General features: G+C 44.1%; 1 protein-coding gene across 1 annotated transcript in view; it reads left to right on the forward strand.

Annotated features, from left to right (window-relative positions):
- Positions 1 to 13,113, forward strand: part of LOC144770787 (phospholipase A2 inhibitor and Ly6/PLAUR domain-containing protein-like) — a 104,101-nt gene that overhangs the window by 13,829 nt on the left and 77,159 nt on the right. Inside the window, exon 2 of the mRNA XM_078655540.1 lies at positions 2,462 to 2,581. Coding sequence (XP_078511666.1) covers positions 2,462 to 2,581 — 120 coding nt within the window. The remainder of the gene's footprint in view (positions 1 to 2,461; positions 2,582 to 13,113) is intronic.

Here is a 13,113-nt window from a genome sequence, read left to right on the forward strand (position 1 = left end):
CATAATTTCACGTGACACCACAGTTTCATGCCACTCAATCCAGCTCCACACATTTCCAATATACACTGCATAATTCCAAACCACCTATACCAACCACATAGCTCAATTCCATAAAATACCACATATCTCCAATCCACAGCACAATTTTCCACATCATGATTCAAAATTTAACAGCATACCACATAATTCAACTACACAACCCATTAATACACAAAACACAAATAAAATGTAGTCCAAAAGCCATCACTAAAAGAAAGTAAATTAATCAGAATGAATGCAACAAGAGATCAGTTAACATTCACTTTTTTGTTCTGCTAGTCTTACTTAACTCTTCACAATCATTGCTGTGAGTCTTCAGATATTTCTCACAAAGAATTCAAATGGTTTTCAATTTGTGGTCATAATCAATAAGACTAGCCTTCATTTTGCTCTTGAAATAGTACAATAGTGCTGTGAATAAACTCCACAATTGAAGTGTTTATCACATATTTGAAGGGTAGTTCAGTAGAACTAGTATTCCCTCATTTGCAAAAACCAGCTTGTGGGCATACACATAATCGTCATGCAGACTAAATGAATACTCTATTTTAATAGCAAATGAATACCTCTGTAAACACGAAATGACACTAAATGAAGAGCTTCCATTTTGATGAGGGCACAGCTTTGGGCAGCGCTCTGGCACTCATTATATTACAAATTCAGCACTGCCTCCCTCTATCCTCTCTGCTTACGTGGCTGAAGGTGAGGTCCCCTCTCCCTCTATGTCTCTCTCCAGCCTGTATCCTTTCTGCTTTTCTGGCGGAAGGTGATGTCCCCTCTCCCTCTATGTCTCCCTCCAGCCTGTATCCCTCTATGCTCTCATGGCTGAAGGTGAGGAGCCCTCTCCCCTCCCTCCAGCTTGTATCCTTTCTGCTCTCGTGGCTGAAGGTGAGGTCCCCTCTCCCTCTATGTCTCCCTCCAGCCTGTATCCCTCTATGCTTTCCTAGCTGAAGGTGAGGTGTCCTCCCCCTCTCTCTTTCTATCTTATATCCTTTCTGATCCCCAGGCTGAAGGCGAGTCGCCCTCTCTCTAGTCTGCATCCTCTATGCTCTCCTGGCACAAGTAGAGGTCCCCTCTCCCTCTGTATCTCCCTCCAGCCTGTATCCTTTATGCTCTCATGGCTGAAGGTGAGCAGCCCTCTCCCTCTCTCTTTCCATCCTGTATCTTCTCTGCTCTCATGGCAGAATATCAGGTGCCCGATCCTTGCCTCCCCACCTGTATCCTCTCTGCTCACCTGGTGGAAAGGGAAGCGCCCTCTCCCTCTCTGCAGACTGTATATTCTTTTCACTCATGTCTGAAGTTCCCTTTCCTCCTCTTTGGCCTCTAGCCTCTCTGATCTCCTGGCTGAAGATAGGGGCGCCCTCTCTCACCCATTGTATCCTCTCTACTCTCTTAGCTTACGGTGAGGTCCCCTCTCCCTGGCCTGTATCTTCTCTGCTCTCCTGCTCAAGCAAAGGTGCCCTCTCCCTCTCTTCTGTCTGTATTGTCTCTGCTCTTAAATCTACAGGTGAGTGGACCTGTCTTTCTATACCCTTTTATCCACACTGCCTTCCAAGGTTTCTCTACTGGAACGGTGCCCTTCTAGTACCAACTACGATGCTTAGACTAAATTTAAACCTTGATAATTACTGAACAAGTGGCAGTGGCAAAGGAGCATGGGTCAGCACCTCTGTATTATCTCCCAAAGTATATTACAAATATATGTATTTAGGCATGCTCAATGTACAACACTGTGCCACTTTCCAGTGTTATCTCTATGGAGAATTTCTCCCCATACATTAATCAGCTAAACATAGGTTACAGAGCACAACCACTGTTAAGTTTACTAACCAACCTTGTTGTCAGTTGGTTTTAATAAACACAACACCATGCAATGTATACAATACAGAGAGTATTCATAAAAAGTACAAACAGCAAAAGTCTTGATTGTGTTGACATGTAGTGTATATCATGGATGCAGACAGCTGACATGTGTTTTGTCGTGTATAAGACTTTTTCAAGGCTTGAAGAATTTCATAGTAAATGGTAAATGAGATCCTTAGAACCCTCAACTGTTTGGGTTGTACAGCAGCAAGAGTAATGATGCGGAATCTGAATTCTTTAAGTCGCAAATAAGACTTCAAAAAACCTTTTCCAGAAGTGTAAATAATTATGTAGACCGTGCATATAAGAATAATATTAGGATACTGTGTGTCCACAAGTCTCACATTTAAGTGCTCTTGTAGGCAAAAACAATGAGCATCACAAGCTCCCAAATTATGATAGATGGAGCACTCAAATTCGCGTTGGTATTTTTGGTACTGCAGCATCAACAGTAATAGCTGTGACACAATCAGGCATGTAAAGAGGTCTCGCTTTGTAGAACGACCAACCATCATCATAACCAGGCACCAACATGTTTTCTCTCTATTTTGTTCTCCAGGACATGCCCTCTCGTGCCAAGAATGTTCTAGCAATAATGCTTCGACTTGCACAGGGACTTCACAGACCTGCACTTCCCTAGCTAATACCTGCATTTCTGTGATCACCGAGCTTAGCGCTGGTAAGTTCACATTATAAAACTTACTAGTTTCTTGTGTCACCAGTGGGTGGCTCTACATGTGAAACATGGGACTTGAAGTCAGACTGTCTGTGGAGGTGGATGATCCAGTGGTGAACTGGGTGAAAGTGGCTGGTGTGAGTGCCCCGATGGAGGTTCAACAGCTTGTCTGAGTGCTCAGAGGCGAAAGAGCAAACATCCCAACACTAATCCAGGCTCTGGTTAGGATCAAGCATGATACCAGCGAGAAAAATATGGCTGCCGGTCATGTTTCTGGGGAAACATCCTTCGCATGGCATCCAATCTACTTCTGCATGTTCTATGCACCTGTGAGAGAGATATTTGCAGCAGTAAAGCCATTTACTTCTTTCAGGAATTAATCCTTCTGTCAATTGTTGAAAAGTGTAACTAAAGCGACTTCCGGATTAGCCGTGTCAGGCACTGGGCATTTTCCCAGGAGGTCGTGAGCGGGTTTTGATTCAGGTGTGGCTGCTGTTGTCTTGACTCTCCTGCCGGTGTGAGAACAAGATAGGAGTATAGAGGGAAAAGAAAACTAGGACGCCCTCCACTCAGTAAATCGCCAAAATACAAATGTCCTAGTGTTCAAGGCAGTTCTCGTCTAATGATCTACAGACATCACTAGTTGTACATGAATTACAACAGACCTCTCTTCTTACAAAGATTTAGAGTAGGGGATGTCTCAGTCTACTGCCGTTTATTAAAAACAGCCCAACTCTGATCAACAAACTTAGACAAACACAAAACCCACATTCACCTAAAATGACAACAGAAAAAGGTGAGAAAGGCGAGATGGCACCTCACGGGCACACCACCAATGGGACCCCTGGCTGGTACTCACCAGGATGGCCCTGTTATCATCATTGGTGTCATCAAGCCGTAACGGAAACGTGTCCTAAACACAAAGAAAAGACAGTGATTGGTTGCCAATGTGGCAGAGAGTGGCTTTTAAGGCACTGTGCATTACGCATCGGGCCTTCTGGAAGACCGGATCAGCAATTAACAAAAGCCTGGTCACCCCATACCATCCTAACAGGAACCTCCGGTCCACGGATGCCTTCCTGGCAACCGTTCCCAGAGTTAAGAGAGCCAGGTCGGGAGGCAGGCTATTCTCTTTGAACGCCGCCAAGCTCTGGAATGACCTCCCACTCTCTCTTCGGTCCACATCCGACCTGCTCTCATTCCGCAAGAAGCTGAAAACAATATTATTCGCCAAACCCATCTAGCCCTTGTACCTCTGCCCGTCACATCTCTGCGCTCAATAAATCGATAAATAAATAAAATAAATAAATCCTTCTTTTTATTGTTTATATGTGTACTGTATGCAACAAGAAAGGAACACTAGTAAAGTTTTTGTCCTGGTTGCACAGTGGATTATATGTTAAGTGTTAAAGTGTTGTACACCCTGGCTGTAAGTAGGGTGTGAATCGATTGGTAGTATTCACATCCTTCTTTTTATTGTTTATATGTGTACTGTATGCAACAAGAAAGGAACACTAGTAAAGTTTTTGTCCTGGTTGCACAGTGGATTATATGTTAAGTGTTAAAGTGTTGTACGTTTTGTTACATATAATTTGTGTTCACTGCACCACTCACTGTCTTTTCTTTGGGTTTAGGACATGTTTCCGTTACGGCTTGATGGCACCAATGATGATAACAGGGCCATCCTGGTGAGTACCAGCCAGGGGTCCCATTGGTGGTGTGCCCGTGAGGTGCCATCTCGCCTTTCTCACCTTTTTCTGTTGTCATTTTAGTGAATGTGGGTTTTGTGTTTGTCTAAGTTTGTTGATCAGAGTTGGGCTGTTTTTTAATAAACGGCAGTAGACTGAGACATCCCCTACTCTAAATCTTTGTAAGAAGAGAGGTCTGTTGTAATTCATGTACAACTAGTGATGTCTGTAGATCATTAGACGAGAACTGCCTTGAACACTAGGACATTTGTATTTTGGCGGTTGACTCTCCTGCCCCCAAAAGGCAGGGGCGTAGCTTCAAGTAGGGGCTAAGGGGAAGGGAGGGGGGTCAGTGTGGGGTAGAGGGGGTGTTAAACCCCCCTAATAAAGGTATCTTTTGATTATAATACTCGAGCATGGATGTTTTTAGTTGGGTTGGGTATTGTGAGATGCCGGATGGAATTTTTTGTAGTTATTGCTTTAAAGTACTTACAATGTTGCTCAATTGGAACTTTAGTGTGTGAGGGTTCCATACCGAGTGTTAGGGTTTTGATCAGTTGAACTTTGAACGTTGGTTGGAGTCCTGCTGTTTTGCTGGTATTGTAAGCGCATTGACTTTAAGGTGCAAAGCTTATTCTTGCATGGTTTGTGCTGCTGGGTGTCTAATTGTGACTATGTACATTGTCTTTTAAAGAGCCAGATTTTTGCTACAACTTGTTTTTGTATGGTGGACGTTTGTTTTTCCTCTTCTGATACCAGGCTGTTCTCTGTGTGGGCATTTAATTACCAGTTTAAACAAACTTGTGACATCTCATTCTGACAGTCGTTTTTTACCCCTTCTATCCGCTGTACATTAAAAAAAATGAATTTTCGCACAGCTTCATCCCAAGACTTTGGGTGGTGTTGTGAAGAAATATGCAAGGAGTTGCGCCTCCACCTCCATTTCTGGAAACACCAGGTGACCCTCCCATTAAGTGGAAAAAATGGTTTGATGGGTTGAGACCTAATTAGGTACAATTCGTACTAATCATTTCAGCTCTGAAAGAAGCAAATACCTTCTGCTTCTTTCGTTAGGATTCGAAGGCAGGGCATTTTGAACATTTACCTCCACTTGTTGTTGATAGAGCAGACATGCTTTTTTTACATTCTTTTTACTGATTTACAATTGCAATACATTAACATTTGACATCAATTTGTAGCAGTGCATGTTTACAGTTCTCAATGTATCTTTACATAGGACTGATGTCAGTTGTAGCAATCCTTTTGTGTTCATCAGTACTTCAAAAATCCTCCTCCACCCTTTCTCGCCCCTGCGAGGAAGGGCCATCAATCGGCATGCATATCATCTCTCTACTTTTATTCCATTCACCCCAGATTTTAGACCATTTTTATGGGCATCCTCTTCCTTCATAAACCACTCTTTCCGCCTGCATGCACCAATCCATGTCTGCCTCCCAATCCCAGAGTCTAGGCCCAGTTACTCCCCTCCAGGTCCTTGTAATGTTGTGCTTAGCTACCATACACCCAAGGGAGTCCCGGGTTATCTCCCTTGCCGTCAGGTCTGTTGCATCCCATATGTTGAGGAAGAACCATTTGGGTGAGACCCTCACTTCCTTTCTGCATATTGCTACCATGCTCGATGTTATTTTTTCCCAATAAACTCTAAGATCTGGACAATCCCACCCTTGGTGTATACACATCCCAATCCGACCAAAACCCCTCGGGCACAATGGAATGCTTAGTGTACCAATTTTGACTAGTGCCATACTAGTGTAATAAGCTCTATGCAAAATCTTTAGTTTTATTAATTTGAATCGGGAACGTATCGCCACTTCCCGGGGGTATGCCAATGCCTCTTGCCACTCATCATCACTCATATACCCTAAATCCTCTGCCCATTTGGAGCGTACTTTCTCCAATTTATCAGGTGTATTATTTAATATTATCCTATATTTTAGCGATATCGCCTTCTCCTTCATATAGCCATCTAGGAGCCTGTCCTCCAAAGGTGAGGAGACTAGGATTTCTGTACCTGTGGGGACTCCCTTTTATAATAGACTGCAAGCCTGAAGGTAAAAAAAAAATGTCCCCCTCACCTAGTTCTTAATCCCTTCGAAGGTCACTGAAGGGGACCATTTTCCCCCTTACCCATAAATCACCAACCCTAGATAGGCCAATCAAATCCCATTCATCAAATCCCAAGCATTTTGCTAGCAGCCCTAGTTGGCCCAAATCCAAGAGCAGAGTGGCCTGTGTTTTTTTTGTTTTTCCACCCCAACGCAGTTGATGCCGTGTGCCATAAAGTGACAGTATTTGAGGTAGGTGTGTGTTTTGGTGCATCTTTCCTCCCCCCATAAATTGCTCTTGAGTAATTCCCAGGGGTCATGTTATGTCTGTCCATCCTGTAGGATGGCTCCGTTTGTGGCCAGTGTACCCAATGATTTGTGACAGCTAATTGAGATGCCAAATAGTAATTTTGAATTGCTGGGAGGGCTTTTCCTCCATTGTACCAGCTTTTCATGAGTTTGGTCAATGCTATACGAGGGATACCGTTATTACAGGGAAGTGTTCATGTTTCTGATTCTATTGCTTGAAAATACTTGGCTGGTACAAGATATGGCATGTTTTGCAAGATGTAGACAAGCCGGGGGATTGCCATCATTTTGTATAGAGAATCTCTGCAGAGAAGCCGAAAATGACAGTGCAGGAGAAAATCATAGACATGCAACAAAAGGGGGTGCAGATCATATAATTATATTTTGACTCGGACAGGGGGGAAGGGGGCTGACACAACATTAAACCCCAGTTTATTTTTTTTCTCCTTTGTATTATTGACAATTTGTCCATATTTAGTGCTCAACACAAGAGTTGTGTTATGGAATATTGGGGGGAAGCAGTGTTGTGTATCCCAGACACATAGTGCCAGATTCACCCATAACATTGTCACTCACGGTGTGGGCCCATCCTTTGTGGGGGAGTCAAATCTGTTGAGGGAAAATACTCTAAGAATGCAATAGTTATGACCTTTTGTGATTCAGACACCCATCCTCATGAGGTCAGGTAAGGTCTCTCAGAACATGTACATTTTTTCATCTGTGTCAATAGATTCCTTAGACATCCAATACACTGATCGCTGACATGGGCACATGACCTGGTTTATGGTCAATCTTTTGACTCATGTCAACAGATGTGGTTTACATTGCAGTTAGTGTGGCTTGCAAAGTAGTCTCAGGATGGAATTTATGGACAGAGTCGTAATTATCCAATTGTCATTATTGACAACAGACTGCAAACTTCATTTTGTCCATGACACAACAGGTTGCTCATGTGAAGAACGTGGCAACCAGCTGATCACAGACTTGCACACCCTGACCCCGGTTCTGTGCATTGGTCCAGTTTCCCGGATTCAGAGCTAGCTGAGGTATAAGAGGTTTGTGTAAGCCATGCCTTAAAGCTATGTTGTGCAAAACACAACAGGCTAATATGATCTTGCACACAACTTCAGGGGAGTAAATCAGCACACTCCCTACACGGTCAAGACATCTGAATCACGACTTCAACAGACCAAAAGTAAGATCTACGATGGCTCGAGTTCAGATGCGTGCCCTATTGTATCTATGCTGAGGTACAGTGGCTGCACATCTGCAAGGGGTAAGGAGTTGTGGGGAGAGTTCATGCCCAACGTCACTTGAGGAGGGAAGAAAGGGCAATTGGTTCCATTTCCCTCTCTGATTTACACAGGACATGATCTATTCTTTGGTACATAAACTGTTGAGACAGTGGACGTTGTTTGATGATACTTATTGTACAACGGTTGTTAATGTAAGGTGGCATTCATACATTTTATTTACACATATCCCTCATTTTTAGTTCTTGGTACTTACCCAGTATCCACATGTTGCCAAATTCTCCCGCAGTCATCCGCTGGGCAAGAAGTGAGATGCAGAATACAAAGCTGTCATGGGTACTGGCTGGAAACACTGCATGCACATCAATGAATCTCCCACTAGCATCACAAACACTTGCACATTGATGGAGTACCACTGGTGTCTGTTGCAGAAGATGTGTGCCATGCGGCTGGTTGGCTTAAGGGCCACATGGGTACAATCAAGTGCACCCAGGACACGTGGGAAGCGGGCAATGAGTTAGAAATCTCTAGCTGACCTTTGTCCCATGGCAAGTGCATGGGGCATTCATATGTGGTGGTGGGCTCTTGCAGCGATGCATCTCAGTACCTGATGCAAGCAATGTGACTGGCTTGCCTGGGAAATGCCCACAAGGTCACTGGAGACCCTTTGGATTGACCCAGTGGCAAAGAAATGGAGAGAAAGGAGCTTGAGATAGGCTGGAATGGCACGGGAGCTGCAAGTCACACAGTCAAGTTTCTCCTCGCACTCACATACCATCTCCAAGATGACTTCTGGAGAGAAACGGTATTTGCCCCTGACATCTTGGTTGGACATACCAAATAGGTTGATCCTTTGTGTGAAGATCCTCTCTACTCTCCTCCTCCTCCTCCTCCTCCTCCTCCTCCTCCTCCTCCTCCTCAAGTCTTCTTGCCGCATGGCAAGGGGCAGAGCAATAAACACATTCAGCGACATGTTGAAAGAGTTTGTGTGTGTCTGCTCTGCATTCATACATGCTACAGGGCTGATATTGGCTGCAGTGTGTCAGCTGATGCATGGTGGGGGATGGTAGGCACTTGGACAGGTGTTTAGCCTTGAGGAAAAGGATCAACTGACAGAGTGCAGGTATTCTGGCCCAAGAGCAGAGATTCTGGCCCGGTAGTGGAGGTTCCGACCCGGGAGTGGATATTCTGAAAGAAATGCGTGATTTCCACTCTGGGATCGGAAATTCTGGCCCGAGTTCAGAAATTCCGGCTTGATTGCAGATGTATAGTTAGTAATCGTAAGTGCATTCTGTGAATACCAAAAATCGTAAGTGCCTTCTGTGAATACCAAAAGTAGTAAGTTTATGATTTTGTCTCAGATTACTTCTGTGAATCGGCCCCTTAGTTTCTGACCAGGGTATTTTTCCAAAGTTGAGTCCTGTGGATTCTATTTCAAAGTCAAAGGCCCCTTCAAACAGGGCTAGCCTCAAGTCCTTATTAGGGCTTTGTAGATTTTCTTCGCGTTTTTTCTAAGCAATTGCCATTAAGTTGAGGCCTCTGTCACAGGTGCTTATAAAGGGGGTTGCATGTGAATGGAGTGCTGAATGCTAACAAGTGCTTGATTGGGTCAAGCAACAGCTCACAGCATCCAAGGTGTTAAAGCATTATGATCCTGAACTTCAATGTACTTTGACTGTCGATGCAAGCAATGTTGGGGTGGGGGCTGTGCTGAGTCAAACTAAATGTGGTGAGTTTAGGACCATTGGTTTAGCCTCGAGAGTTCTGTTTCCAACAGAGAAAAAATATTCCGTAGCTTGTTGTTGGGCTTGATGAAGTTTCGCAATTTCATTTGGGAAAGGTAATTTTCTCTTCAAACAGATCACAAGCCTTTAATTTTCATTTTGATTGGGAAAAATGTTAGAGGTTTCACCCCTTTTATTGCTCGCCTTTCCTCAAAATGATTGCAGTTTGATTTTTTACCTGTGTACATTACTGGAAGCAAGGACAGCTGTGCAGACTACCTTTCACGGTGATCTGATACTGTTGAGCATGAATCTGATGTGGGCGCAGAAGATAAGGAAGAATTAATTGTGGCTGTTGTTGATCTCCCAAAGTTGTGTGCGATTTCTGAACATGAGTAGCGCCAGGAATTTAAAAATGATGTTTCTATGATGACAGCCGTGAGATATGTGCAAATGCGTTGGCCAAGAGAGAGGAACCTTCGTTTTGAATTTAAAACGTATGTTCAGGTGGTAGATGACTTATCCTTTGAGGATGGTTTATTGATGAGAGCTGGCAAGTTGGTTCCTTCTGTGAGTTTGAGAGCTGGCATCATTTCGCGTACTCATGAGGGGCACTTGGGAGCCACAATGACAAAAAAAGGGGTCAGATTATCCTTTCGGTGGCCTTCCATGAATAGAGAGGTGGACGAGATGGTCAGAGAGTGTGTCATATGCTCTATCTCTGATAAATCTGTAAAATTGCGCACTCTCCCACTTTCTCCCTTTGAGCTGCCGTCTACACCATGTATGAAGTTAGGGTGCTTGATATAGTCGGACCATTCTACGTGCTTGACGAGTCTTCGAAGTATGGGTTGATCATGATGGACTACTATTCTAAATGGCCTTAGGTCAGATTCGAGAGAGAGGTGACTTCCAAGACTGTTGGTGAATTCCTGAAAGATATTTTTCTGAAGAAGGGATTCCCTCAAACTCTTGTGACAGAGAATGGTACACAAATTCTCGCCAATAAAGTTGAAGTGTTTCTACAGAACAGTGGCAATAAATACTTCACGAGTTCACTGTATCACCCTCAATGGTTTGGTAGAACGCATGAACAGGGTTTTGGGTGAATGTATACAGTGGGATCTTGCTAATAACTGTGTGGTAATTAACTCTGTCAAGACCATTCTTTGGTTGCTATAGCACTGCCCCTCATTCAGCCACTGGTGTTTTGCCCTTTGAGCTGTTATGAGGTCGCACAGCTACTACAAGTTTTTGTACCAGTTGGACAGGTAAATGGGTCAAAGGTGGGCAGTGGTCTGATGTCAGTGTAAGGAGTTGTGTGAACTTGACCCAACAGAAACAAAAGAGGTACTTTGATTCCAGGAAGAATGCCCAAGAAATTGAGTTGGCTGTGGGTGATTCTGTTTGTGTGAAAAAACCTGTCCATGTGAGGAAAGGATGTTCTAAGTTCCGGCTTTCCACCAAGGTTGTGGAGGTTAATAGTGGTTCTGTGAAGCTTACGAATGGTCAGTGGTGGTACAAGTATTGGTTAGTTAAGTCCAGTGTTGTTGATGAAGGGTTTGGTGGTTTCAGTGTGGATGTTGAAAGGAGATTTTTTTGGTTGAATCATTTTGGATTGAGGCTCAGTTCTAGGGAGAAGAATCTCCCATTCCGTTACAGGACTGATGTGTTCTTCCATTACAGGGACTGATGCATCTTTCTTTTAATGTTTTTTTCTTTACAGGTACTGATGTATTTACTTTGTATCTTGACTATTCTCTTAGTATGTTTATTGTAATGTTATTGCTTGTCATTGGTCCAGTTTCCCGGATTCAGAGCTAGCTGAGGTATAAGAGGTTTGTGTAAGCCATGCCTTAAAGCTATGTTGTGCAAAACACAACAGGCTAATAAGATCTTGCACACAACTTCAGGGGAGTACATCAGCACACTCCCTACACGGTCAAGACATCTGAATCACGACTTCAACAGACCAAAAGTACGCTCTATGATATGATGGCTCGAGTTCATATGCGTGCCCTATTGTATCTACGCTAAGGTACAGTGGCTGCAAATCTGCAACGGGTAAGGAGTTGTGGGGAGAGTTCATACCCAACGTCACTTGAGGAGGGAAGAAAGTGCAATTGGTTCCATTTCCCTCTCTGATTTACACAGGACATGATCTATTCTTTGGTACATACACTGTTAAGACAGTGGATGTTGTTTGATGATATTTATTGTACAACGGTTGTTAATGTAAGGTGGCATTCATACATTTTATTTACACATATCCCTCATTTTTAGTTCTTGGTACTTACCCAGTATCCACATGTTGCCAAATTCTCCCGCAGTCATCCGCTGGGCAAGAGGTGACATGCAGAATACAAAGCTGTCATTGGTACTGCCTGGAAACACTGCATGCACATCAATGAATCTCCCACTAGCATCACAGACACTTGCACATTGATGGAGTACCACTGGTGTCTGTTGCAGAAGATGTGTGCCATGCAGCTGGTTGGCTAAAGGGCCACATGGGTACAATCAAGTGCACCCAGGACACGTGGTAAGCGGACAATGAGATAGGAATCTCTAGCTGACCTTTGTCCCATGGCCAGTGCATGGGGCATTCATATATGGTGCTGGTCACTTGCAGCGATACATCTCAGTACCTGATGCAAGCAACGTGACTGGCTTGCCTGGGAAATGCCCACAAGGTCACCGGAGACCCTTTGGAATGACCCAGTGGCAAAGAAATGGAGAGAAAGGAGCTTGAGATAGGCTGGAATGGCATGGGAGCTGCAGGTCACACAGTCAAGTTTCTCCTCGCACTCACATACCATCTCCAAGATGACTTCTGGAGAGAAACGGTATCTGGCCCTGACATCTTGGTTGGACATACCAAATAGGTTGATCCTTTGTCTGAAGATCCTCTCTACTTTCCTCCTCCTCCTCCTGCTCCTCAAGACTTCTTGCCGCGTGGCATGGGGCAGAGCAATAAACACATTCAGCGACATGTTGCAAGAGTTTGTGTGTGTCTGCTCTGCATTCATATATGCTGCAGGGCTGATATTAGCTGCAGTGTGTCAGCTGATGCATGGTGGGGGATGGTAGGCACTTGGACAGGTGTTTAGCCTTGAGGAAAAGTATCAACGGACAGAGTGCAGGTATTCTGGCCCAAGAGCAGAGTTTCTGGCCCGGTAGTGGAGGGTCCGACCCGGGAGTGGATATTCCGGAACAAATGCGTGATTTCCGCTCTGGGGTCGGAAATTCTGGCCCAAGTTCAGAAACTCCGGCATGATTGCAGATGTATAGTTAGTAATCGTAAGTGCATTCTGTGAATACCAAAAATCGTAAGTGCCTTCTGTGAATACCAAAAGTAGTAAGTTTATGATTTTGTCTCAGATTACTTCTGTGAATCGGCCCCTTAGTTTCTGACCAGGGTATTTTTCCCAAGTTGAGTTCTGTGGATTCTATTTCTAAGTCAAAGGCCCCTTCAAACAAGTCTAGCCTCAAGTC

This window comes from Lissotriton helveticus, chromosome 7 (genome assembly GCF_964261635.1).
Source record: "Lissotriton helveticus chromosome 7, aLisHel1.1, whole genome shotgun sequence".
Lineage (NCBI taxonomy): Eukaryota > Metazoa > Chordata > Amphibia > Caudata > Salamandridae > Lissotriton > Lissotriton helveticus.